Source organism: Eptesicus fuscus, chromosome 21 (genome assembly GCF_027574615.1).
Source record: "Eptesicus fuscus isolate TK198812 chromosome 21, DD_ASM_mEF_20220401, whole genome shotgun sequence".
NCBI classification, from domain to species: Eukaryota; Metazoa; Chordata; class Mammalia; order Chiroptera; family Vespertilionidae; genus Eptesicus; species Eptesicus fuscus.
The window spans coordinates 5,303,914-5,330,948 of NC_072493.1; the positions used below are offsets into that span (position 1 = coordinate 5,303,914).

The following is a 27,035-nucleotide window of genomic DNA, read 5'->3' on the forward strand; positions in this document are numbered from 1 at the left end:
GAGCCGGTCCTTCCCACCTAGAGCTGCTGAGAGCCGGTCCTTCCCACCTAGAGCTGCTGAGAGCCGGTCCTTCCCACCTAGACCTGCTGAGAGCCGGTCCTTCCCACCTAGGGCTGCTGAGAGCCGGTCCTTTCCACCTTTGCAACATGAGATGCAAGTTCATTAAAATCAACCTCCCTCCCGTCTCCCCGGCCGCCTCCCACTGCAGCTCGACCAGCAGTGCATGCTGAGAGCCCAGCACCAAGGTGGTTATGGAGACACTGACCATGGCATTGACGGTAGGAGGCGTCGGCGGAGCCCGCGATGGTGACACGGGAGCAGACAGAGCCGGACACACCGGGAGCCGGGAGAAGAAGGCGGGCACGCCCAGGACACGCGCAGACACAGAACCGCTTTCACGTCCATGGGCTCCGGCCAGCCGGGTGCAGTGCAGAAGGGGTCCCTGAGGGGGGCGCTAACACAGCCGTGAGGACGGGAACCCCAGGCTGAAGTGTGGAGCAGCCTTGCAGCTCAGGACCGCCTGCCTCAGGCTCTGGGTCACGTGCCCCCACCCCTGCGGACAGAGCCAGCAGGTGCCCAGGGGTCCGGGCGCCATGGAGACGCCCTGGGGACCATCCTATTTAGGAACTGCCACCTTTGGCCCAGCACCCAGCCCGCACAGGCGAGACCCTCAGTGAATGCGTGGACGAAAGGGGCCACGTGCCGACAGCTCAGGGGAGGCCTGCGTGGTGGTCTTGCAAACTCAAGGGCCTGAAGTCACCACCAAGGATGGTCTGAGTTAAACTTCAACTAACGCCGTGACGGTGGGTGGTCAGGTCCTAGGCCGGGATCGTCCCTGACAAGGTCAGTCCTCACCTTAACTGAGCCGGCGGCCTTTTTGCATCTGCAATAACATATCCTGGAAGGTCACAGTCATTGCCCTTTTGTCCAGGCCCCTCAACGCACAGGCACCGCTCTGTGGCGACCCCAAACCCCCTCATTGTTACCGAGTTCATTGTTGGGTGTGAACTCTCCCGCGCCCACCTCAGAAACGTGTGTCCATCATTTTACCTTTTATCTGCTCTCTCCCACCTCCCTAATGCCTCCCTAATCTACCCCGAATGGAGTTCATGTGACCCACCTGCGTCCCCTCCTTCGCTTGTCATGTGTGAAACAAGGTGAAAACCCGCCATTCTCCGGAGCATCAACCCAATCCGTGGAGATCTGCTTCCCGGCAACTGCCGACAGTTTGGCTCAAAGAAACTCACAAAAATTCCCTACAGGGTTGGACAAATGCGGCACGTGCATGGGCACCCTGGCACGGACGCTCCTGAGCTCTGGCAAGCTCCCCCTGGCGGGCCCCGCCCCCTCCTGAGGCAGGAGGGCAGTCAGGGTGGCCAGCGTGTGACTCGGGATGGGCCCTCGGCCGGGACACCAGCCCCACACACAGCCACACGCCCCACCTCGTACAAAGCCGGCTCTTCCGCTCCCCAACAGACCCCGTGTTCCAGCAGGTTTCACGTTAGGCTGGCACCTGCCCCCTTTCCAGGACACCCTGTGCTTCCAGGAGAGGAGGGAGACTGTATCTGACCCAGCCCCCCAGGTCCCCACACACAGAGGCCTACAGACGCCCCTTCTGCCCGGGGGGGGGGGGAGGGGGGAGGAGAAGGAGTCATTTTTCAGCCGCACCTGGCCATGAGGCGGCGGGAGGCTGTGTTAGGTGGGCTAACTGTGTTTCAGCCACGTTTGATTTGGCACGAAGATTTATAGTAAAGCCCTAAGAAGATGAGTCCCAGAGCTTCCCTTGCCCGAATGAGAGTGGCAAATGGCTGCCAGGCAGGGCCTCCCCCCTCCGTCCCCCGTCATTGGCAGGCGTCGCCCATCAATCTTGCCCCTGTCCCAGCCAGCCCAGGTATGGCCCGAGGAGCCTCGGGGTCGCTCTCCTGGCCACCCACCAGAGGCGGCAAGGAGATGAGACCCATTTGCTATTCCTGCCAGACAAGGAGAAGAAGCTGAGAAGAAAAGAAAAAAAAAAACAGACGTAACGTCAGGTGACGGGGAGAGGAAAATATATAGTTAAACATAGAGAGAGGGAGAGTTGAGCGCTTGGCCGCGTGGACGGATCCGTCGGGCGATGGAGAGCAGGCGTGGGGAGCTGGAGAGAGCTGTTGACAAGCCGTAACGCTGGTAACCGCCAGGAGAGTGATTGTGGCGAAGCGTCAGAGCTGCGCACGGGCCGAGAGAGCCAGGACTGTTTGTGGGATCAGCCCAGCAACGCTCACCCTGAGCGGTGTGCCCGTTAAAGAGCTACAGAGCTACCTCTCAGCCGTGCGAACACACAAACGCACACTTTCCAGCAAGGCTGGCAACGGCTAACCTGTGGGGATCTACCACGTTCCAGAGGCGGGGCCCAGTGTTGCGTATCCACTCTGATACAGAGACTATTTTTAACCCATTTTACAGGTTCAGAAACCGAGGCTTGGGCAGGCTACATGCCTTGCCAGATCAAATGGTGAAAATATGGCTGCATCAGGATTTGACTCCAAGCAGTGTTACCCCAGCGACCTCCTAAATCAACAATTCCATATGGCTATTGGAACCTGCAATACAGGGTTCTCCTGGCGGGGGGGCGGCCTATAAGTCAGCTCCATTCCAACACTAAGCAGAGTCTGTGCAGACCCCACAGGCTAAGGGCTGGGCCCCACAAGACTGCTCCCCACTTCAGATGCCAATCGCGAGTCGTAGGTCCAGTCCGACGGGGCTATAAAGTGGGGTTCCCATGACCTCCTCCCCTTTGGATCCAATGATTTGCCAGAAGAGCTTACAGGGCTCAGGGAAGCATGGTCACAGGGTGTCACGTGGTCACAGTCACGGGGTGTCATGTGGTCACGGTCACAGGGTGTCACGTGGTCACAGTCACGGGGTGTCACGTGGTCACAGTCACGGGGTGTCATGTGGTCACAGTCACGGGGTGTCACGTGGTCACAGTCACGGGGTGTCATGTGGTCACGGTCACGGGGTGTCACGTGGTTATGGTCACGGGGTGTCACATGGTCACGGGTGTCACATGGTCATGGTCACAGGGTGTCACGTGGTCACGGAGGTGACGAGGACACAGGGAGGCCCAGCGCGGAGGAGCGCCACCCTCTGCATGTAGACGGGTCAGCAACCCAGAAGCTCTCTGCATCCCGCGCCACTGGGTTTTTAAGACATATTTTTATTGATTTCAGAGAGGAAGGGAGAGAGAAAGATAGAAACATCAGTGATAAGAATCATGGATCGGCCGCCTCCTGCACGCCCCACACTGGGGATTGAGCCCGCAGCCCGGGCCTGTGCCCTGACCGGGAATGGAATCATGACCTCCTGGTTCATAGGTCGACTCTCAACCCCTGAGCCCGCGGCCGGCTGCACTGGACTTTATGGGGGCTCCATCAGTGTCTGCATGACTGACGATCGATTTCATTTCTGGCCTCTCCCTTCGCCCCTCCCTGGAGTCCTCGGGTTGAGGGGCAGGGATGAAAGTTCCAAGCTTCTAATCAGGGTTTGGTGTTTCTGGTGACCAACCCCAACCCAGGACCCCCCCCCCCCAGCGACCCCAATAGAACAAAAGGCCCTGCTCTCAGGAAACGGAAAGGCTTCAGGGGCCCTGGGTCAGGACAGGGGGCAGAGAGCAGCATCTCTGTCCCTCATCGTTCCACAGGTTCTCGGAGAGCCTCCCCATGGAGAAGCCGCCCCACATCGCGCTGAAATGTCCCACAAACACATCCAAGTGGAAGGTCAGCAGAGACAGTTAGAAAACGAGGCCTTGAACACAAAGGTGAAAACCTGGGGGCGGGGGGGGGGGCGCCCGTTTGGGCCCCTGGACCCTACGTCATTGTCACAGAAAGATGCTGCCCAGTCGCCCCAGCATCGCCCTTCCCCCTCCGCCCTCTCGCCGTCCTGGGTCTGCCCTCCAAACGGTTAGGGGCAGAAGTAGAATACGGGAAACGAATTAGAATCGTAAGAAACAGGAGCCTGCTCTGTTAGCCGTGACGGCTCTGTTCTGATCAGAAAGCACCGGCTCACCTGCGGGGAGCTGTGCGCCTGGGGCCTGGGCGCTCACATCGGAACGCGGTCCCTCCTCCTGTCCCGAGGACCGCCTGTCATGATGGGGGGATTGACACCTCGTGGCTGACACAGTCTCATCCGGAGGCACCTGCTCTCTGCAGCCCCTGCCCCTGTGCCTGTAACCTGGTCCCGGGGTGCCTGGAGGTGCCCGCCCTCTGTGCCCCGCCCCCCAGCATGACCTGTAACCTGTAAAGATTGTCCCGCACGCACGTCCCCACGCCTGTCATTCCTAATCCCCACGTAATCTTTGTCCTCCTGCCCCATATAAGCGGCCTGGCTATGGCGGGGGCGGAGCAGGTTCTGTGGCTGACCTGCTGCCCTCCCCGCTGCCGGCGGGATCGGGATAAACGCTCACAGAGGACTCAACCCGTCTCTGCGTCACTGGCTCAAGCAGCCACAGGCAGCCCGGACCCCATGGCTGTCGGTTACAAAGACACCTGCCATAGTCCTGCTTCCTGATCTCCTTCCTTGATCTGTGGTCTCCTCCGTGGTCTGTCTCCTAAACTTGGACGTAAAAAGGCCCGGACCTTCCCGGCTTATTTGAGGCCCTCACCGCCCAAGGTGCCTCTGCGACCCTGGCCATGTGACGCCTGGGGTTCCTTCTCCCAGAGTCGCCGTGGACAGCAACCGTCCCCACCTCCTCACACTGGCGGGACTTCAAGGAACTGATGGATGAGAAACACTCCAAAGAGTGCCGGCAGAGGGATTCTTGAAAAGTTATCCACCGTAAACCCACAAAGGGAAGCCGCAAAGGAGATTCCTGAAGTCACCTTTGGGCCGCGTGGGCCGTGAGTGACAGGAGAAGGGAGGGATGGGGCCGAGAAACAAAAATAGCAGCTCTGCATCCCAGGAAGGGCCTGTTCCCAAGGAAGCTGCTGGATGGCTCCCTGTTTACAGAAACAACGCGTTCCCCTGACGCTCCGCCAAGCCCTGCCCGGTCCGTCCCTCTCGTGCCTCCATCGCCCTTGGCGTTGCCCTTGAGGAGCCAGGGAGAAAGATCGCTGTCAGCCTGGGCTGGAGCGCCAAGCCCCACCCAGGTCTGAAGAGCCCGCCCTCTCACAGTAGACTTGGCCATCTTTCTGTTTCTCAGTCTCCTCACCAATAAAATGGGGGGCAATCACCCCTCCCTAGCATCACTGTGAGGAATGAGGAAAAATAATGCAAACAGCCCCCCGGGAATTTAAAGTTGCACCCCGATACAGTCTCCCTGTTGGCAGGCATTCTTTGGGAGGCGTGGCATCCAGACCCTCCCGAGGATAGAGGACTCATGTTGCTCTTTGCCTGCCTGGCTAGGATGTGTGCCCCCTTCTCTGGACAACGACCCCCTGTTTGGTTGTGGGGAGAGGGGACCACCTCTGCATTGGACATCGCCTCATGGGACTGTCAATCACAGTGCCTTGGTCTCCGCCTACCAGGCTCAGCCAATCAGATGCTCTCCCCTTTTGAGTGATGCCCACTGGGACTGGCAGTGATTGGTGCTCATGCACCTTGACTTTCCTTCACCCTCTCTCCCTGCACCTGGAGCTCCGCCTTCCCTTGTCTGCTTGTTAGACAGTATGTCCCCATCGCCTGCACCCAGGGGCCGCTCACGGAGCACAGCGCAGCCAGGAAGTTAGGGTTCATGGGGGCGCTGTGGGTATCCCCTGGATGAACTCCCGGGGTGTGGGAGATGGGAAGCTTTGGACCTGATCCGGGAGCAGAGTGCCTGGGAGAAAGGCCTCGGTCCAGGGGGGCCTCCTGCCGGCCTGTGTCTGAGGAAGCCCTCGGAGGGTGCGATTTTAGGAAAGATCTGCCAGGCCCTTGCTGGGACCCGTGTTCAGGGCACTCCCGGCCCCTAGAACACTGTTAGGGGCAAAAGGAGAGTATTGGGGACTAGCTCTGGTTGTGGGAAATACTAATCATGCTCTGTTAACCATGACTGCCTTGTGCTGGTTAAAGAAAGGACATTCTGACCTGGCTGGGAGTTGTACACCCCCGGGGCCTGGGAGCCAGCCTCGGACCCGGGAGTCAGCCTCAGACCCGGGAGTCAGACTCTGACCTGGGAGTCAGCCCTGGACCCGGGAGTCAGCCCTGGACCCGGGAGTCAGCCTTGGACCTGGGAGTCATCAGCCTTGGACCTGGGAGTCAGCCTTGGACCTGGGAGTCAGCTTCAGACCCGGGAGTCAGCCTTGGACCTGGGAGTCAGACTCTGACCTGGGAGTCAGCCTTGGACCTGGGAGCCAGCCTTGGACCTGGGAGTCAGACTCTGACCTGGGAGTCAGCCTTGGACCTGGAAGTCAGCCTTGGACCTGGGAGTCAGCCTCTGACCTGCGAGTCAGCCTTGGACCTGGGAGTCATCAGCCTTGGACCTGGGAGTCAGCCTCTGACCTGCGAGTCAGCCTTGGACCCGGGAGTCAGCCTTGGACCTGGGAGTCATCAGCCTTGGACCTGGGAGTCAGCCTTGGACCTGGGAGTCAGCTTCAGACCCGGGAGTCAGCCTTGGACCTGGAAGTCAGCCTTGGACCTGGGAGTCAGCCTTGACCTGGGAGTCAGCCTTGGACCTGCGAGTCAGCCTTGGACCCGGGAGTCAGCCTTGGACCCGGGAGTCAGCCTTGGACCTGGGAGCCAACCTTGGACCAGGGAGCCAGCCCTGGAATGCAGTCCATTCTCATTCAAGACCTGCCTATTCACATGCAAAGATTGACAGCCTTGTTGCCCAGACAAGGAGTCCCACGCCAGCCTCCTTCCCCATGCCTGTGACCCTACGTCCCATGTCATCCTCGTCCTACCCCATGGAAGCAGCTGGCTTATTGGGGGGGGGGGGGGGAGAGAGCAGATGTGTGTGGGTGGCCTGCTGCTCCCCTGCTGCCGGCAGGATTGGGATAAGCGCTCATGTAGGAGTCCACCCTGTCTCTGCTTCATGGGCTCAAGCAGTGACAGGCAGCCCGGACGCCTTGGTTGTCTGGTTCCGACCACACTGAGACCTGAGGGGACGGGCAGGTTTCGGAACTGGCACGGCTCCCGGACGTGGAAGGAGAGAGGGCCACGTGCTGCTTCGCTTCTCCCCAGTGCTCTGGCGCGCAGCCAGGGCCCCATCCCGGGAAGCTGGCTCGCACCCCGGCAGGGCGGCCATCCATCTCCCTGAAAGCAATCGTGACGCCCAAGACCGAGTTCGTCGGTGAGCGGACCATAAAGGAGCCGTGACGGAGCGAGGGGCTGCACGGAACCGCTTCCTATGGTTTGGGAGCTCCCCCGCCGGCTCCCCAGGGAAACGTCCAGAACTGCCCTTTGCCCAAGGAAACAAGGGCGCCCCCTCTCTGCCGGGTCTTGCTGCTGTCGGGCTGGGTTTCCTCCCAAGCAAGACAGCTCAAGGGCACAGCTTCCTCAGCTGTCACCCGCGGTCTCCGCTCCCCCGGCGGCGTCCCTGATTGCCTTTGACAGCTGGGCGCCGTGTGCCACGGAGATCCCCCCCAAATCTGATTTTGATGTCTGGCTGGTCTAATCAACTTTTTGGAAAGTTCAGCAGTTTTCTTCCATCACCTTTAGATTTTAGTATGAACTCCAGAAAGTAGTGGGAGTGAGGGAGCCTTTTAAAGGAGATTATATATATAAATATATATACATATAAAAATATATATATATACATATATATATATATATATATATATATGTTTTTTTATTATTGATTTCAGAGAGGAGGAGGGAGAGAGAGAGAGCAATAGAAACATCAATGGTTTCTGATGAGAGAGAATGGATGAGAGAGAATCTCACTGATGAGAGAGAATCCTTGATCGGCTGCCTCCTGCACGCCCCACACTGGGGATCAAGCCTGCAACCCGGGCCTGTGCCCTGACCGGGAATGGAACTGTGACCTCCTGGTTCATAGGTCGACCCTCAACCACTGAGCCACACCGGCCGGGCTCTCTCAGTATCTAAAGAGCACGGTTCCAGGGGAGAGGACCTTGGTCCCGGAGAAAGGAAATGAGGAGACAGCTGCAAAGGGGAGTCAAACGCACACGCACCCCCTCACGGCCTTTCCCGGCGCCGCTTGGGTTTAATGATGTTTCCGATGCTAATTTGCTGTACGTCTTGCTGCCTCCTGCCCTAAAAATAGGCTTGTCCGGCTCACAGCTACCGACCAATTAGTCCAGGCAGACAGGAGGTTGAGTGTGTAAGAGGGGACTTGTCAGACCCTATGAAAGGGGCACCACGGCAACGGGGCGCCCCAAGGCCCGCCCCCCTCGTCTGCCGAGCCCAGCACGGCTGACAGGGCAGCAATTAGCAGCCGGTGGCCTTTGTCAAGCTCCGGAGCTCCACGCGCCGCTGGGAGGTGGTTTCTGGGAGACGGCAGGGCCCGAGGACTTGCCACAGAAACGCCGAAGGCCACTCGGAGAGCTACCGCCCGGCGTGCCCTGCCCTGCCCATCTCCAAGGTCCCCGTCCCTCAGACAACTCCCTGGGATCCCGGGCTTTGGGGATGACCTCCTGCTTATACCTGTTTCCTAGGGCAACGCACACGCGTTGTCTCCCGGTCCTGGGGCTGCGAGGCCAGGTCAGGTGTCGCGGGGCTGGCTCCTCCGGAGGCCGTGAGGAGGGACCTGCCCCAGGCCCTGTCCTCGGCGGGTAGGCCTGTGTCTGCACTCGGTCTCCCTTCTGGGGGTGTCTGGGTCCGGATCCCCGCTTTGTACAGGACGCCAATCACATGGATTAGGACCCGCCCTACGCTCAGCCGATGTGGCTCAGTGGTTAAATGTGGACCTATGAACCAGGAGGTCATGGTTCGATTCCAGGTCAGGGCACATGCCTGTGTTGGGGGCTCGATCCCCAGTGTGGGGTGTGCAGGAGGCAGCTGACCCATGATTCTCTCTCATCAGTGATGTTCTGTCTCTCCCTCTCCCTTTCTCCCTGAAATCAATAAAAATATATTTTTTAATAGACCCACCCTAATGACCTCATTTTAACTGGATTACCTCTATAAGGACCCTATCTCAAAACCATGCGGAGGCTCGGGTTAGGGCTTCAACATATAAATGGGGGAGGGGGTACAGTTAAACCCATGGCAAGGCTAAGGATGGCTCTGCTCTCAGGAAGCCCGAGGGTGGCCTTCACGGAACGCTGGCCGGTCCCCACGCTCTCTCCACCTGCGCACCTCCCCGCCGGTCTCCCTCCTCACTCTGCTTAGCCACCCCCTGGCCACCCCAGACCCAGCTCAGGTCCTCCTCCTCCAGGAAGCCCTTTCGGACTGCTCCAGCCCATAGAGTCTGGGAAGTCACTTCTGACCAACACCTTCCTCTTATCACGGGAACGCCATGGTCCCCAAGAGGAACACAGCTGGTCCATGGTCACACTGCTGACCCTTGTCACCAGGGACAGAAGTCCCAGCCAACCAGGTGCAGAGTTCTGTCTGGTGCGTGAGGGAGAGAAGCTGTGAGGCCATGGCGTTCTTTCCTGGAACAGACTCCTCAGGCCTGTGTCACCCGGCACAGCAGGTGTTCAATACATGCTGGCTGGCCAACTGGTTGGTTGCGTGGTTGCTTGGAGAAGGGCTTTCTGAACAGGCCCCAGTCAGGCCAGTAGCTGGGCCGCTAGGGCCAGTCTCAGGACCGAGAAATTCCCACTCAGTTCCTGCTCCCACACCTGGCTCAGCGGTGTTTCCCTGCAGACGTGTGACGGTCAGGGTGGTGGCATTCAGCCGGGCACCGAGCACTCCTGCCAGGACCACAGGTAGTAAAGAGGCAGGTGTGTGTGTGTGTGTGTGTGTGTGTGCATGCATATAAGTGTGTGAGAGTATGTGTGTGTGAGAGTGTGTGAGTATAAATGCAAGTGTGTGTGTGTGTGTGTGCAAGTGTGTGTGCATGCATGTGAGAGTGTGTGTGAGTGTATGAGTATGTAAGTGTGAGTTGTGTGGGTGTGTGTATGTGAGTGTGTATATGAGTGTATGTGAGTGTGAGTGTGTGTGTGTGTGTGGGTGTGTGTGTGTGTGAACGAGCATGACTGTGTGTGTATGAGTGTGTGAGTGTGTGTGTGAGCGTGAGCGAATGTGACTGAGTGTGTGTGAGTGTGTGTGTGTGAGCGTGAGCGAATGTACATGAGTGTGTATGAGTGTGAGTGTGTGTGTGAGTGAGTGTGTATGAGTGTGAGTGTGAGTGTGTGTGAGTGTGTGTGTGTGTGTGTGTATGAGAGTGTGTGTGAGTGAGTGTGTATGAGTGTGAGTGTGAGTGTGAGTGTGAGAGAGTGTGTGTGAGTGTGTATGAGTGTGAGTGTGTGTGTGTGTGTGTGTGTGTGTGTGTGTGTGTGTGTGTAGGGTGAGGCCCGTCTCCCAGGGATGTAGCTGCTGTCACTCTCTTCCTGAGTGTGCCCTGCAGGCTCTGTTTCCTCCCAGCAGGCTTGGCAAAACTGGAGCTGCTTTGGGGATGTTCCATCAAGAGAGCTGGCTGCCGCGGTCTCTGCGGGAACTCTGTAGCCCATCAGCTCCCCAGCCAGTCCTGACTCCCGCGCCCTCAGCTGCCGATGAGCCATTCGATCTGACAGCGAACTTTCATCTCCCTGAAACCACTCACTAATTATCTCAGGCGAGTCTCCACTTTGAAACTAGAGCAAGCTCCCCCCAGGAGGTGAGCAGAGACCTCAGCGTTCACGGCTGGATGCCCAGCATCCAACACAGCACTGGACACGGGGGAGACGCTCAGAAAGAGGCTGATGGCCGTGGAGGGGGTCTGACCCCCACATCCTTCGGGCAGCTCAGAGGCACAGTCCTGGCCGGGCCCCTCGGTCCTGCCTCTGGGCGGTGGCGTGGGGTGGGGCTGGCAGGAAGGGGCCTGGAGAAAGGCTGCTCCCCAGAAGCAGAGCCGTAGCAGCTCTTGTTAACGATGGTTACGCTGCTGGGTCGGCACGGCTGTTTGGAAGAATGTGACAAAAAGACAGCAGGCCCGGCCGGTGTGGCTCAGTTGGTTGAGCATGGTCCCTGCACCAAAAGGTCACTGGTGTCATTCCAGGTCAAGGGCACATGCCCAGGTTGCAAGTTCAATGCCCAGTAGGGGGCGTGCAAAAGGCAGCCCATCAATGTTTCTTTCTCCTTGATGTTTCTCTCTCTTTCTCTTTCTCTTTCTCTTTCTCTTTCTCTTTCTCCCTCTCCTTTCCTCTCTCTCTAATATCAATAAAAACATATTTTTAAAATTTGGGAGGAACACCATAGTCAGGCTGGTCCATCAAATACGTCACTTTTCCACCGAACCCCCCTCCAGACTGTTCCCCGGAAAGCACCGGAGGCTCTGAACTCCTCGCTCTGGCCTCTGACCGATGGCGTTTCTGATTGCTCTTTCTGCGTCTCTCCCTCACTCACTGCACCCCAGCTTCTTCCTGCTCCTGCCTCACACCCAGACAGCTCCCACCCCAGGACCTTTGCACGTGCTGGCGCAAGGCTCTTTCTCCACAACTGTGCATCACTTGTTGAGGCTTCATTTACACGTGGCAAAGCACATCCATGGGTCCTGTGAGTGCTGGCAAGTGTGACCTCCGCCCGCTTCCAGAGGCACAGCGTCTCCATAGCTGGACAGTTCCTTGAAGAAGAAAAAGAAACTTGGAGGACTGACACATCCTGATTTCAAAGCTTACTACAGACCGAGAGGGAGCCAGACAGTGAGGCACTGGCATACAGTCAGACATACAGACATACAGACCAATGGAATGAATATAAACAAGAACCCGGAAATAAACTCTTGCAAAGGACTAAAAAAAAAGGGGCTTCCATGAAGTTGACCTTTTCATATGTCTGATGCTCTAAACAAGATCTCTCTTGACATGGAGAATTCTTATTCATTCATTCATTCATTAGACAGACAAACATTCATTAGCCATCCACTCTGTGCTGGCTCTGTCCCGGGAGCCTTGGGGAATCTGGGGTGAATACATAAGAGAGGAGGTAGACGAATTCGGCAGATGGCTACGCTGCGGTTTTTATTGCCTATCCGTTGAGGAGACAGTATCCTCTAACATATAGGGGAAGGTCCTCAGGATCCATTGGTGATTTTTTAAAATGTAACAAGCAGAGCCGCGTGGATCACGTTGTATCATCTGTGTTGCAGAGAGAGGGAGCCAGGAAGTGAAGGCGGAGGAAGGAGGGAGACCGGCAGACACACTCACTCACGCACTCACACATCTCCTCTCTCGAGGAGGACTCCTAACAAGGTGATGTGATGGTCACCTCTGGGCTGAGGGCGGGGTGGGGTGGGGAACGGGCGTCTCCAGGTTGAGGAGGGTTTTCATCATAGACCCTCTGGCACTGCTATAATTCTTTTTTAAATATATGTATTGATTTCAGAGAGGAAGAGAGAAGGAGAGAGAGATAGAAACATCCATGATGAGACAGAATCATGGATCGGCTGCCTCCTGCACGCCCCACACTGGGGATCAAGCCCGCAACCCAGGCATGTGCCCTTGGCCGGAATTGAACCTGGGACCCTTCCGTCTGCAGGCCGACGCTCTATCTACTGAGCCAAACCGGCAAGGGCTTTATACAACCTCTATGTGTTGCCTATCTCTCCTTCCAAAAAATAAAACGTTTTAAAAAGAAACAGAAACAGGAAAACTCAAGCTCAGGAAGGAGAAACAGACCGGCCCTCCTATGATGAGCAGACGACAGGGCAAGGCAAAGGGAGAGTGTCAGGGCCAGCCTGACAGGTGAACCGGGCTGAGGTGGGGAGGTGGGAATTGAGAAAAAAAGAAAGACAGGAAAGCGGGATCGGGAGGACTGCAAGCCATCGACAGACTGCAGCAACTTTATTAGCTGTGTAATGCCTTTTATACACAAACACTGAATGGGAGGTCAGCTCAGAGGAATGTATTCTCCATTCCTCCAAATCTTGGAGATAAAGCAGGAAGCAAAATTCTCGGTAAATATTTACAGACTTCTGATAAGCTATGAAAGGTCTCTCTCATTCTGCTCATTCTGCTGACAATAGGAAAGTGCCATCAAAACAAGTCAGGGGACACTGTGTGGGCAGGGGACTGAATCTTATCAGTCCCTTCAGGTGCAAGGACTCTGTCAGCTTACACCCGGTCTCCAACAGGGGAGCATTCACGTAGCCCTCTGGGCTCCGGACGATGGGTGCCAACCTGGCTTCAGACACAGAACAGACGTCTTACAGATGTTTTGACTGACAGCATTTAGCTGTCAAAAAAAACAAAACAGAAGGGCTCAACTTTGGCATGGCTGCGGCGCTGGTTCCTCTCTTAGGCCTACCATAACTCTGAGCGTGATTTTCCTTTCGAGGCATTCAAGATGGAGGCGCTGCCGAAACGGAAAGATATCCCACCGTGGATGAGAGTTCCTGAGGACTTGAGAGATCCTGAGGTGTTCCAGGTCCAGACGGTGCTGCTGGAAGCCATGTTTGGCCCTGGAGGATCTCGAATCCCATACATCGAGCAAGTGAGCAGAGCCATGCTCGAGCTGAAGGTTCTGGAATCCTCGAACCTCACCGAGGTCATGGTTTATGGCAATTACTTGTACAAACTCCGAACCAAGTGGATGCTCCAGTCCATGGCCGAGAGGCACCACCTGAGGCAGGAGCGAGGGATGCTCAAACTTGAGGATGCCATGAATGCCCTCGAGCTAGGCCTTTAGCTGAAGTGAAGCCAGTTTTCAACCAACGTGCCTGGGACCAGGATGTGGACAGGAGGCTGTGGCCAGATCTGGAGTAGGTCTGCTCCCCACCTAAAAGGGAAAACAGCTTGTTGTGGATTTTTGCATTTGCCTCATGAGTCCTGATGTAACTTTTTCCCAAGGTTGCTAATTAAAGAATAAAATGTTAAACAGTTCCTCGAAATAAATAAATAAATAAATAAATAAATAAATAAATAAATAAATAAATAAAAAAAAAACAAAAATCTCTGAGCCCTGAGAAAGATTTCCCAGGTCTAGGGCAGCCTTGTTGGGACAGTTAAGGGCTGACACCAGACACTCCCAGGAGAAATGGCACCCTCCCCCGCCCCCCAACGGTGCTTAGCTATCCCGGCAAATATCAGCCCAGGGACGGAGCCAGGAGAAATCACTGCTTCGTTAGCATCGTGACCTTCCGCCCGCCCCACGTCCCCAGCGGTGCAGGGAGCGAGGTGAGGCCTCCCCGGCTCGGATTCCTCGGCGTGGTCTTCTAAGTGCGGTCTTCATTTCTGTCCGGGTGAGAGAAAATGTCTACATTCCCACCTCCCGGGAACCCGCCCCCCCTCCCTCCCCCACCTCTCAGCGCGAGCGTTCCTTTAAGAGAGACAAGGTCCTTGCTGACATCTCTCTTTCGAGAGTTCCATCAAAATCCTGCACCTGCCCAGTGTCCTCTCCTTGGCCACCGGTTACCAAGGAAACGAGATACTATGGCAACACAGGAAGGAGAGGAAGAGGCATCCAGGCCCTTCCTCACTCACGCTCTCCTCTCTCCTGGAATCGAGGCAGCTACCGGGGCGGAGAGAACGTGGGTTCCCAGCTGCCAGGGGGAGGGGCCCAGAACAGCCACATGGGCGCGCTGACCCAGACCACCCCACTCCCCCACCTGAAGACTGGTGCCCGCCCCAGGCCCCAGGCCCCGCCCGCTCTGGAACCTAGAACACAATGTCCACATTTCGAGATGGAAAGGACTCAAAGATGTTTATTCAAATGAGTGGGCAAGATCAGCAGGCCACCTGGCCGGCCTGGCTCCGTGGTTGAGCGACGACCTATGAACCAGGAGGTCATGGTTAGATTCCCGGTCAGGGCACAGGCCCAGATTGTGGGCTCCATCCCCAGTGTGGGGCGTGCAGGAGGCAGCCGATCCATGATTCTCTCTCATCACTGATGTTTCTCTCTCTCTCTCCCCCTCCCCCTTCCTCTCTGAAAGCAATAAAAATATATTTAAACAAAAAGATAAGCGAAGCCCTAAACACACCGCAGTTCCGATGCACGACAAAATCGCCGCGCATCTGCGCCATCGTCAGCGGCGCCAGATCGGTCTTTTGGTTTCGCCGGCCTCTCTGTGCCCGACCTCCTACTCCCCATTCAGCCCCTGACCATCTCCATCTCTGCTTCTCCCACGCCCTCCTCCGGGGTGTTTCTGGTACCCACCCCTCCCCCTGAGGCCTCCCTGCTCCTCTCCCTCTCCCCCTCCTGACCCGCAGCCCCCCTGTCACTCTCAGGATGGAGCGGCTGGGGGAGAAAGGGTCCCAGGTGCTGCCGCCCCCAGGCTCTGCCCCACGTGCCATGCCGTCCCCCTCCCCCACGCCCTGCGACCTCCCTGTGGGCAGGCACGATGCCAGCACAGGGGCCTCGGGGCGAGAGGAACCAGGCCTCTGCCCGGAGGAGGTCACAGCACCGGCCGCCGTGGCGTGTGCCCTGCCGTCTTCTGTAACCCCAGGCGGGGCCCGAGGCCCGGGAGACCGGTCCTTGCGCCCCGCTCTTGTGCTGGTTGAATCTTCCATAGCCTTAGCGTGTGCTCCTCGGGCTCACGTGTGGAAGCCTCCTCCACAGAAGCCCCTCCCCCTCCCCGGCTGACTTTCCGGCACCGATCCCCTCCCTTAGGGCAGCACTCTCCACGCGGACCACACGGCCAACATGTTTTGAACGTGGACAACCCCCCAATAAGTGCGCATGTTATTTGTAAGTCACATACATGTGCTACTATGTTACTATTTTGTACATGACAAAAACACAAAGACTGGAGTTTAGAAGGAAGTGGCGGGATGGCATTGTTTCTTTCTTCCATCACCCCAGGGGACTGCGTGTGCACCCCACGTTACTCTGCTCTGTCCCTTTAACTGACGGGGGACCGTGCTTTGTCCCTCCCTGGCTTGTAGGCAGGGCACCTTGAGTCCCTGCTGTGACTGAACCGTGCCCCACCCGCCACGAAGGTCCGGATGCTGACGCCCTCGCCCTCCCTGGTGGGATGCCATTTGGAGACAGGGCTACTGTTGTTGTTGCTAATCTTACACGAGGGTTTTTTCCCCACTGGTTTTTAGAGAGAGAGTGGAAGGGAGGGGGGCAAGGAGAGAGAGAGAGACGTTGATATGAGAGGGATACATTGATCGCTTGCCTCCCACACAAGCCCTGACCGGGGCCAGGGATCGAACCTGCAACCCAGGTATGTGCCCTTGACCAGTAATCAAACCTATGGCCCTTTGTTTCTTGGGCCAATGCTCTAACCACTAAGCACACTGGCCAGGACTGGAAACAGGGCCTCGAAAGAGGTGATTAAGGTTAAACGAGGTTATAAAGGCGGGCCCTAATCCAATACGGCCAGTGTCCTCAATGGATCACATGAGGACTTAGGGTTAGAAGGCGGCCGCCTGCAAGCCCGGGAGAGAGGCCTCAGGAGAAACCAGCCCTGCCCACACCTTGATCTCGCACGTCCAGCCTCCAGAAACGGGAGACCACATGTCTGTTGTCTGACCATCCCAGGCCGCACTACTGTGTGACATCAGCCCTATTCACAGGTCCTGGGAGTTAAAACACCAGCATCTGTGAGGGACACACATTCACCCCACAGCCGGGGCTGCTGGGAACGGGGTAAGAAGCCAGGCCATTAGCCGGCAGCGTGGCATGAAGCCCCTCCAGGTGGGCAGGTTGGGGCAGCTGGAGAAGCAGGAAGGAGCCGCCTGGGCCGGCTGCCTTCTACCTGCGGGCAGGTGTCCCCTCTGAGGGGGTGACATCCCCAGACACAGGTCTACCCCCTGGGGGTGGGCTCTGGCCAGCCGCCAGTTCCAGAAAAGTCTCTCTTCGCCAAAGCAGCTGCATGTTGCCTCCTGTTCCGCGGTGCCCAAACCATGTTGCGGCCATTATTTCTAGAAGAATCCCTGGGGTGTCTGCATCAGACACAGCGGCCTGGCCCGGCTGCTCCGGGAAAAACACGGACAGGCCCTCCCAACGCCGGCTGACAGCGAGCCAGATCGGGGGATGTTTTCCAAACAAGAATTGAATGTTTGTCACTTTTGCTATTTAATTATGACCCAAGAGGGTCGCTAACGCTGCACATTCTGTCGGCGGCGCCGGTTTAATTTCGATATTAAAGAGACACGCTCGCTATATAGTTACCAAGTAACAAGTGTTTAAGCCTCAATAAATAACATTTTTTAAAATAATAAGGTTCTGAAATGCATAGATCCCATCTCCCTGCTCATCCTGGAAGAAAAACATTTTAATTATCTATTGACACGTATGGCACACAGAGCAACCGTCTTCCTCGGAGATAAATGGGCTGGTGGGCGCGTCGGGTTAATTAAAAGCCAGCGGAGTATTACAAGTGTATTTACGGGGGAGCAGGCGCGGCAGGCGCGGCGCGGTCCGCACGCAGTTGTCAGAATTCTGCGAATGTGTTGTTTAATAACCACTTGGCACTTAATTAGAGCGAGACAGCGAGAGCTCCCCTCCACACTCGGGGCGCCTGGCCGTGTCTCCTCCCCGCGCTCCCCCGCCGCGACTCCGCTTTCCCCCGTCAGACCCCACCAGGTACCGGGCCGTCTGGGCGACGGCTGACCGGGAGCTTCCCAGGACCACGCACCAGCTGTGAGTTTATTTCTTTATTATTATGATTATTATTATTATTTTAAATTCTCCCCCGAGGATATTTTTCCACTGATTAGACAGAGTGGAAGAGAGCGGGAAAGGGAGAGAAACATTGATGTGTATGAGGTGGACCAGGGCCCGGGCTGGGGAGGAGCCTGCAACCGAGGTACATGCCCTTGACCGGAATCGAAGCCAGGACCCTTAGGTCCACAGGCCGATGCTCTATCCATTGAGCCACACCGGCCAGGGCCCCGCTGTGAGTTTGGACACCTGGAGGGGACGTTCAGACTCCGCTGCAGAGGTGCGGCTGAGACAGAGGCAGGACCAAAAGAGGCAAAGGCCTCATCGCGGCCTCCAAGGCTCTCCGCCGACCTTCTCTTCTAACTGGGTCACCCCCACCCCACTCACCTCTACAACCAGGCTGGGCCGCCCCAGCCCCATTTCCCTGCAACAGGAATGCATGCCCCAGAGACGCCGCAAACCACCCCATCCTCCCCAGCACCTACCCACATGCCCCCTCTTCCCAGAAGCCTCCGGGGCTGCTTCAGCCATCCCCGTCCCTCCGCTCCTAGGGGGACTCCTCTGCCAGAGGCGCCGGCACAGACAGAGGTGGGACAAGTAACCCAAAGGAGTGCTCGGCCTCGGGGCGGGCTCCCTGGCTTAGGAGGGGGACTGGGGTGATGCTCTCCTGCCTGGTGCTCCACAGATACCCTGAGGCTGGGGCTGCGTGCTTCCTGGGGCACCCAGGGCCCTTGGCAAACCGTCTTCTTCGCCCCCAAGATCAGGGAGCTCCGGACTGGTCCCTCCTCCAGCCGCTCGCTCCCACGCAGGCCCTCCCATCTGGCTCCCCCTCCTCCAGGGAAGGAAAACAGAAAGTTCTGGAAGTGCCCTCAACCACTCACAGTTGGGGACAGAGACCCTGGGAGCCGGGGAGAAGGAATGAGCCGACCACGCTGATTGCATTGCCCTTGGCAACCACACGTCCCCGCGGGGCCGGTCAATACGACGGCCTCCCTGGGATGCGGGTCCCTGACGCGCGCGAGAGAAATCTATATCGTTCTCAGGGGCAGCCAGCCCTTCTGCGGGCAGCACGTCCCCTCCCGTCTGCAGGCAGCTTCAGGGGACACAGCCCAGCCCGGAAGGGGGCAGAGCCCGCGCCCCCAGGCTGGCAGCCTGCCGGCAACGTGGCGTTTCCCCTGCACGCACGGCCTCTCGGCACCCCCACGCCAGCGCCTCTCGGCTCCAGGACTGCGATCCCTCCAAATTGAGTGGCGATGTTTGCTTCCTCCCAAGGCCTCCAACACTAACAGCCAGCACCTAACAGGCCCTTTCCACGTGCCAGACTGTCGAGAAGCAGAGCCGCTTCACCAGCACTAACGCATCTCATCCTCGCAAGGTGCCCTGCCGCACGGAGCGGATGTCACTCGCGTGGCCACCGGTCAGCGGAAGGGTCTGATCTCAGAGCAGTGACGTAGTTCCCTCGCCCGAAGTCACGGAGCTCATCCATGGCGGAAGCAGGCCGTCAGGCCCCTGTGCTACCCCGCCCCTCCCAGGGGACCCTCCCACACCCCCCACACCCCCCACAGCCCCCACACCCCCCACACCCCCCACACCCCCCATACCCCCCACACCCCCCACCCCTCCCACCCCCCCGCACACCCCCCACCCCCCCACACCCCCCACACCCCCCACACCTCCCACACCCCCCACACCCCCACAGCCCCCACCCCTCCCACACCCCCCACCCCTCCCACCCCCCCACACCCCCCCACACCCCCCACCCTCCGCACACCTCCCAGGGCCAAAGGGCAAAGCCTTTGGAACCACACTGGTCAAGGTCAACATTTCAATATTAGTCCCTGAACCAGCTGCCCCGCCTCTCGGAGCTTCTTCCCTCGTCTGTGGTTGGATATGGTGACAGCAGAACCTATCGCAGGGGCAATTCCGGGTGCCCCGGGAGACGACCCCCTCACCCCACCTGCCACTGCCCACCTGCTCTCAGCAAGGGCAATGCCAAGTGGTCTCCAGGAGCCCATCAGTGCTCTGCACACCTCGGCTCCCTCTGACTGGAGTCAACTCTACCCTTCCCTTACCTGGCCAGCTCCTTCTCCCTTCTCAGGTCTCAGCTGGATGCTGCCTCCTCCGAGAAGCCTTCCCGACTTGCAGCTCCGCACTGTCTGTCTCCTCGGTGTCCTCCCACGGCCCTGCGCCTCCGTGCCATGGCCCCCTCCTCCTCCTCTGGGCTCTGCGCTCTCCACAGGCCTCACCCATCCGAATCCGCGGTGTCCCGCACGGTGCCTGGAATAAGTCAGAAAATGTTTGCTGTTCACATGACTACAGAAAAATGCCTACCGCTGCTTATGCTGCGCCTTCGTCCCTCCTAATAAGGCAACAGCCACACTTCGCTGTCCCCTCTGAGCTCCTTGCACGCCTGGCACATGGCGACAGAGCTGGGGCGAGGGTGAGGCGAGGGAGGGGCCCAGAATGGGGAACGTGAGGAGGCACCAGCTCAGCGTGGTGCGCGTGTGGGCGGCGCAGCAGGCCCTCCACGAGTCACATCTGATTCTAACTCGGGGGCGGCCCGCAGTGGGGCGACCAGCCTCCATCCCTGTCCTCGGGGCGTTCCCAGGCTCATGATGGTTGGTGTTCATTATCCAAGACAGAGCCCGCCTCCCAGCCCCCCGCGGGCCCCTGTCGGGACCACCCCCTCGCCTGGCACGGGGCTGGGGACCCACACGTGGGCCAGGCGGTGGGAGAAAGCATGTTCGTGAAGACCACGGGGAAGGGCCCTCAACCTGTGAGGGGTGGGCTGACGTCAGACAGGCAGGGTCGGGGAGAACGTCTCAGGCAGAGAACGGGGTGAGAACACAAGGTCATCAGGGCCCCCCCGGAAAGTCATGCGATGGGGGCTCCGCCCAGATGCCAAAGAGCGCAGTACCCCTCGCCTTTGCACACGGCCCGCAATGTGCCCAGCCATCGTTTCATTTGCTGCCTCCTCCCGTTTTTTTACCTTTATTGTTGGATAGAGAATAGGTGTCCCCCTGCTTCCCCCCATGGCTCCCCTCTGCCTGGGCCCCACCCTGCCCCAGGCCTTCCCCACCCCATTGTCTGTGCCCACGGGAAAGCATGTACGCATATACACTCTTTGGTCAATGCCTCCCCACCCCTGCCCTCTGAGCGTCATCAGTCTGCCTGGATGGCACAGAGCCAGTGGTGTGGGAACATGGGACGCCCATTTTGTTGGTGAGAAGACTGAGGTTTGGACACCCAGGGACTTGCTCAGGCACCAGCTGGGGAGGTTGGGATTGAAACCTTGTTTAGCGACATTGGCATTTCCCACGCTCACAGCTTCGGGGTGACACCCACTGCCCACGTCCCCCGAGCCCAGTGTCACACGGCCCCTCCCATGGAGTGTCTGTGGGCCCGAGTTTCTCGTGACCTGACTATCGAGACTCCTTCTGGGGCGTGGCTGGGCAGCACTGGGGACGGCCACTCTTCTCTGGAGCAACTGCCCCGAGGTCTGGGGGGAGGGGGGGGAGGGCAGGAGGGAAGGCTCTTGCTCTGTTTTTCTGGCTTTTCGCCCGCCCAGCAAATGGAATAATGAAGGCCTCCGAGGGGGAGCTTGGGCTGAAGTGAGAACAGCGACGCCAAGGCTCCCCGGCAGACAATGTGGACAGCGGGTCGCTGCTCTCCGATGTGTCATCCAGACCTTGATCCGTTCAGCCGCTGGAGGACCGCGCCCGCCGCCTTTGTCGGCGTGGACGCGAGAACAAAACAGGATGGATTAGATAACCCCCTGCCGGCCGCGAGACGGGAACCTGAGATTCAGCTCCGTGGACGCCTGGACTCCGGAGGTCAGGGGGTTCGCCGTGTCCGGAGGCAGCCCTGCACGGCTCCCATCACGGGCAGCTGGCGGAATGGGCCGCCGGGGCGGGGGCACACCCCTGCGGGGGTATTTCCATTTTCGCCCCATTGTGCAGCCAAATAAAGCCAAGACGGTCCCGCTCCCCACCCACCGGAGACGGCGGCGGCTTCAATCGCGTCTTAGCGCTCACAGATAATTCAGAGGCGTCGGGGATCCTGCCTCCTGGGGCCCGGCCTTGGCTGCCGCGGCGATCAGTCACTGCTGGCCACTCGGGGGCCGTGCGAGGCCCCGGGCCCCCTCACGCCTTTCCGATCAGGCTCCGGCGTCTCGGAAAATATTGCTTGAATTTATTTATCTAATCGCGTTAGGGAGGCCGAGAGTTATTGTTCGGTCAGCATTCTCCGCGCTCCCTCCCCGCTCACCCTTTGTCTGAGATTCTGCTCCGAGGACCGCGATGACTAATGCAATCACACGCTACCTGGGAAAGAGTAATCCGCAAAAAATGAAACCCCTTCCCATACTGTGCTTTCCACTCAGGACACCCTCCTCCGAAAGCCGAGGGCTGGCGTCCACCCACCGGCCACCGACTTGATGACACCGCATCGGAGAACACACACACACACACGAGCACACACACACACACGCACATGCACACGCACACGCACACGCACACCCCAGCACGGGCTTTCGACGCTGCTCTCCCGGATCCTGAAGTCATCTTCCAGGAAACGCTGCCTCTCGCTCGGAGCAGCCCTTCAGAAATCTCTGGGTGAAAGCAAACACTCGGAATGTGAGTCACAACCGAACACGGGGCCGCCTCCCCTCTGGACCTGCGTGTGGGTTTGGGGGTCTTATCTCGTATCGCTACCACCGAAGGCCTAGCCCTAGGCTGAGTGACTCCTTGGCATTCCCGGGCCCCTCACATCATGGCCTCACCCTCCCGTCCGCCGTGGGGTGCGCGTGAAGATGAGTAGAACGGCGCCGCACGCTCTGGGAATATTCTCCTCGCGGGTGCGGGAGGCGTGCGACGGAACCGGCAGGGAAGGGCGACCCTCCCAGGACACTAGTGGAAACAAACACTGTTATAAAATCACCGGCACCTGAGTCATTGACGCCACCGTTTAGGTCAACCTATGGACAAACAGCACAGCCTTAACTGTGGCTGCAGAACACAGGAGAGTGTCTAGAACTGACCGATTGAGACGCAGCTGTGCCATGATCTTACTTAGACACATGGGAGGACTGAACCCAGAGACCATGTAAGTGGCTGCGTCACGGTGGCTGATCGTGTGAGAGGTCAAGATGGTGACTCACTTTGGGGGGTGAGCACAGTGGCTTCTGGGTAGCTGGCCATGCTCCATTTTTTTAAAATATATTTTTGTTGATTTCAGAGAGGAAAGGAGGAGAGAGAGATAGAAACATCAAGGATGAGAGAGAATCATGGATCGGCTGCCTCCTGCACGTCCCCCCACCCCGACTGGGGATCGAGCCCACAGCCCGGGCCTGTGCCCTGACCGGGAATCGAACCGTGACCTCCTGGTTCATAGGTTGGTGCTCAGTCACTGAACCACACCAGCCGGGCTGTGCTCTGATCTGGGTGCTAGTTATAAAAAGGTCCCTGGCCCCAAAAGACGAAACTCTGAGTAATACATACAACCTCCGGGGCGGTGGGAACGAGTGGGTTTGGGGAAGGGCTTTCTCAACATCAGAGCCTCCGATGGGAGGGGTAATGAGTCCGAGGCCATTGGAGACGCTCAAGTAAAGAGATCAAGAAGACACTTTGCCCAGCCCTGACCGGTTTGGCTCAGTGGATAGAGCATCGGCCTTCGGACTGAAGGGTCCCGGGTTCAATTCCGGTCAAGGGCAGGTACGTTGGTTGCGGGCACATACCCAGTAGGAGGTGTGCAGGAGGCAGCTGGTCGATGTTTCTCTCTCATTGATGTTTCTAACTCTCTATCCCTCTCCCTTCCTCTCTGTAAGAAATTAATAAAATATATTTTTTAAAAAGAGGACACTTTGCCAGGGACCACGGAGGCAGTGTTGTGGCTGCTGAGACAGCCATGCTGGGACCCTCTCAAACCCTGGCTTCTTTGGCAACGGCAGTCTCCCCTGTGCCTCAGTTTCCCCGCTGGTAACTCTGTGAAGCAGAGGTGTGGCTCTCTTTCAGTACCTAGTTCAGAGAGCAGTGAGGGGTCCTGGAGATGATCACGGCAAGCAGGGACGGGGAACCTTTTCCTGCCCAGAGCCATTTGGATATTTATAACATCGTCCGCGGGCCACGCAAAATCATCCACTTCAAAATTCGCCTGCCTGCCCTAGCTGGTGTGGCTCAGTGGATAGAGCGTCAGCCTGCAAACTAACGGGTCCCAGCTTCAATTCTGGTCAAGGGCACAGGCCCGGGTTGCAGGCTCCATCCCCAGTAGGGGACGTGCAGGAGGCAGCCGATCCTTGATTCTCTCTCCTCATTGATGTTTCTCTCTCTCTCTCCCTCTCCCTTCCTCTTTGAAACCAATGTTTAAAAAAAATTTTTTTTAAGAATTAAAGTCAAGAGGGAAAAAATTAGCCCACTATATTGGATCGAACGTTTCATTCACTCACCCCTAATGCCTGGCCAGGCCAGACCAAATGATTCCTTGGCCGTGTGTATCCCGGGCCAGCGGTTCCCACCCCTGATGGAAATAAAGCACTTGGGACAGCACCCGGCCCAGACGTGAACACCAGGCAATTAACATTGTCCTTGGGGCGCAAGTCCTGCTCCAGGGACACAGGGTCTCTGAGCAGGGCCGGGTCCTCGGCCTGTCCATCACCGGAGCCCCGAGGGCGGTGCCGATGAGCCAGGGGGCCAGCGCCGGGTTATTGGTTTGGCCAGTCCCGATGACTTATTGCAGCTGCCCCGGCCAGGGAATAGCAAGGGAGAGGATAAAAAAATCATCGCATCGATTTTCCCGGCACGTGAAATCGGCGATGGTATTTCCAGATCCAACCTTTCTGAAATTAAATTAAGTTTAGCTCAGTTTGTCCATTTGTTGAAAAATCGTCTCCATCCGATTTTCTGCTCTGGGAGTGAGGGAGGCCGCGGAGCGCGTTTCCCCGTGGCACTGGGGGGAGCGGGGGCTCTCGGCGGCGTTCCGGGATTGCAGGAGCTGGGCAACCCCACGAGGCATCCGTGTGCACGTGCATTTTCCATCACCATCAGGTGGACATGGTAACAAATGGGCTGCGGCGAGAGGCCTCCGGAGTGACAGCGACTGCAGGACCGGACACTCGTGTTCAGAAATGACAGTCCCGCGGTGGGAGCATTGTACGCCTGCCTCCTAGACACGTCCCGGAAAAAGCCAGAAGCCCATTCCTCCTTTACTTGGATTAGGAGATTTTTCTTTCCTTCAAAAACAATACGTGTGAGTTCTTTCAGGGCAGAAAACATCGCCTTGAGACGGCCTCCAGGAGAGGTCGTGTTCCGAGCCCAAACCGCCCAGGTGAGGGGCTGATGGCGGGCCGGGCGGGCAGACGGAGTAACAAGGGACCTGTCAGTCATCCTGCCAGCCAGGACTGGTCAGACGGGCTTGGGGGAGACCACACGCAATTAACAGGCGGGGCGGGGGAGGGGTTCGTAGAAACCCATTCCGTATCCGGGGCTCAGTGAGGAAGGCTCAGAAATTAACCACCACGCTGCCCCTGAGAGCCCTGACCAGGAAGGGCAGGACCGTGGTGTCCAGGAAGCCCTACAGCTGGCCACGGGGCCAGTCTCTTCCCGGAAGCCCTGGCCCGAGGACTCGTGCCGCCCCAGGTGGTCGAGTCGTTCGAGAGCGGTGCCAGGTCGGTGAGATGTCCAGAACGGCCTCTCTGGGGCCAGGAGCCAAACTCACGTCTTTCAGAGTTGGCTTCCCACTTCGTCTTCCAGCCTGAGTGGGGTGTCCCCGCCTGCGTGACCCCATCCTGACTCCTCTGGGGACAGGTTTACCCCGTGTCCCCTCCCTGTGCCCAGAACATTTCACACGTCCCCGGCCCACACCCTCCAGCGCCCAGCACGGCAACCGCCTGGCAGGTGTCCGCCGCAGGCACCTTCCGCGGGCCGGCTGCCGGCCGGAGAAACGCAGCCCAGGGCACCCTCCAGCGGTAAGGGCAGCGGTTCGGCAGCCAGTCTGGCTGAGCTCGTTCTAAAGCGGTCGCAGCTGGAGGGTTTGGGGGAAACAGGAAGGACGGACGAAGTAAACCACGGCCCCGTCGTTCGCAATGGCGTAGGGATACACACCTACAGCTTCTGGAAAGATGGTGGTGGTGTGTGATTGCAAACGTTTTTATAGTGTGATCCCATTTTCATTGGGGGAACGCCTCTCTCTCTCTTCCTCTCTCTCTCTCTGTCACACACACAATCTTGGGTTTCATCAACACAGGCGAGTCACCAGACAGAAGGAGCTACACTGCAGCACAGATTTCAGGAGAACATGGCCAAGACCAGCTCCATCCCGAGAAGGGTGAGGATGTTGGAGAATGATCCCAAATCCCATCATTTCAATAAGAACTGGAAGCGCTGGGCGTTTTCCCAATTGGAATAAAAAGACCTCGTGTCCGAACCCATATGGAGGGGTGTGAACAGTGCCCGCCCTGGGGCAGGGGGTCCGTGGACAGGTGACCGATGTGAGCCCTTTGCCCTTCACGGACGGGCACTGCCTCGTTGCGTTGCCACTGTCACGCCCGGCTCTGTGACTCGGTGCTTAGCCACGTGTGTCTTTCCCCCTCTGTCTCTGTCACCCCGGCCCTTCCGTTCTCAGGCAGAACTAAAGCATATTTGGTGTGTTTATTGCATGCAGTTAGTAGACTGTTCTCTTCCCTGCTCTTCCCTTTAATAAGCTCACAAGGAGAAGGCTCCCGGGCCTACAAGCAAATAGCTGGCCTCCTTAAATTGCTTTTTCCTTTTTTGGGCTTCCGATCGATTTCAGGAGTGTGGGGTCAGTGGAGCGCACCCCAGCCCCGGGGCGGACTGTGGGCTGTTCATGTGGGGATACCGAGGGCAGGGCACACGCACGCACATGTGTACACACACACACACACACACACACACACACACACACACGGCATGTGCTGGCAAGAATGGGCCTTCCCCATCACGCCTCCTCCTGACCACAATGGCAGGTGAAGAGCCGGGGAGAGATGAGCTTTCTGTCGAGTCTCATCTTTTTGAATATTGCTTCCGCCACTCTTCATGGAAGTCAGTAAACCTCCCTTCAGCTGCCGTATTGACGGGGAGCACAAACCAAGGTGCAAAGGAGGCTCGGCCGGGCCCTGAAGCGTCCGCTGGGGGTGGCGTTAGGGACGAGGCATTTGTTTTCTGTTCCCAGGCGCGGGCCGGCCCCACGCCACCGCCTCCATCACGCGGGCTGCTTCCTGCAGACAGAGGCTCCTGCAGGCCGCTCTTCCCCGCTCGTTAGCAGGGATCGGGAAACCCCGTGGCGTTCATTAAAACGTTTCCGTGCTGTTCAGCAACATTTTCCCTTTGAAGGCCAACTCCGGCGGCTGCGAGGTCAAAGAAATATGTAACAATTACGAAGAGGGTCCTCTCCCGCGTCCCTTTCACTCTGATACG

General features: G+C 58.0%; 2 protein-coding genes across 2 annotated transcripts in view; both read left to right on the forward strand.

Annotated features, from left to right (window-relative positions):
* SIAH1 (siah E3 ubiquitin protein ligase 1) overlaps window positions 1–27,035 on the forward strand; it is a 265,381-nt gene that overhangs the window by 70,686 nt on the left and 167,660 nt on the right. The window lies entirely within an intron of this gene.
* On the forward strand, window positions 13,345–13,691 carry LOC103295899 (developmental pluripotency-associated 5 protein-like). The gene has a single exon (XM_008152380.3). It carries the CDS (start codon window positions 13,345–13,347, stop codon window positions 13,684–13,686), a length of 342 nt encoding a protein of 113 aa, XP_008150602.2. The 3' UTR covers window positions 13,687–13,691.

Bases quoted from the DNA above. Each gene is read 5' to 3' on its own strand.
- LOC103295899 (XM_008152380.3), top strand. From the start codon at position 13,345: ATGGAGGCGCTGCCGAAACGGAAAGATATCCCACCGTGGATGAGAGTT.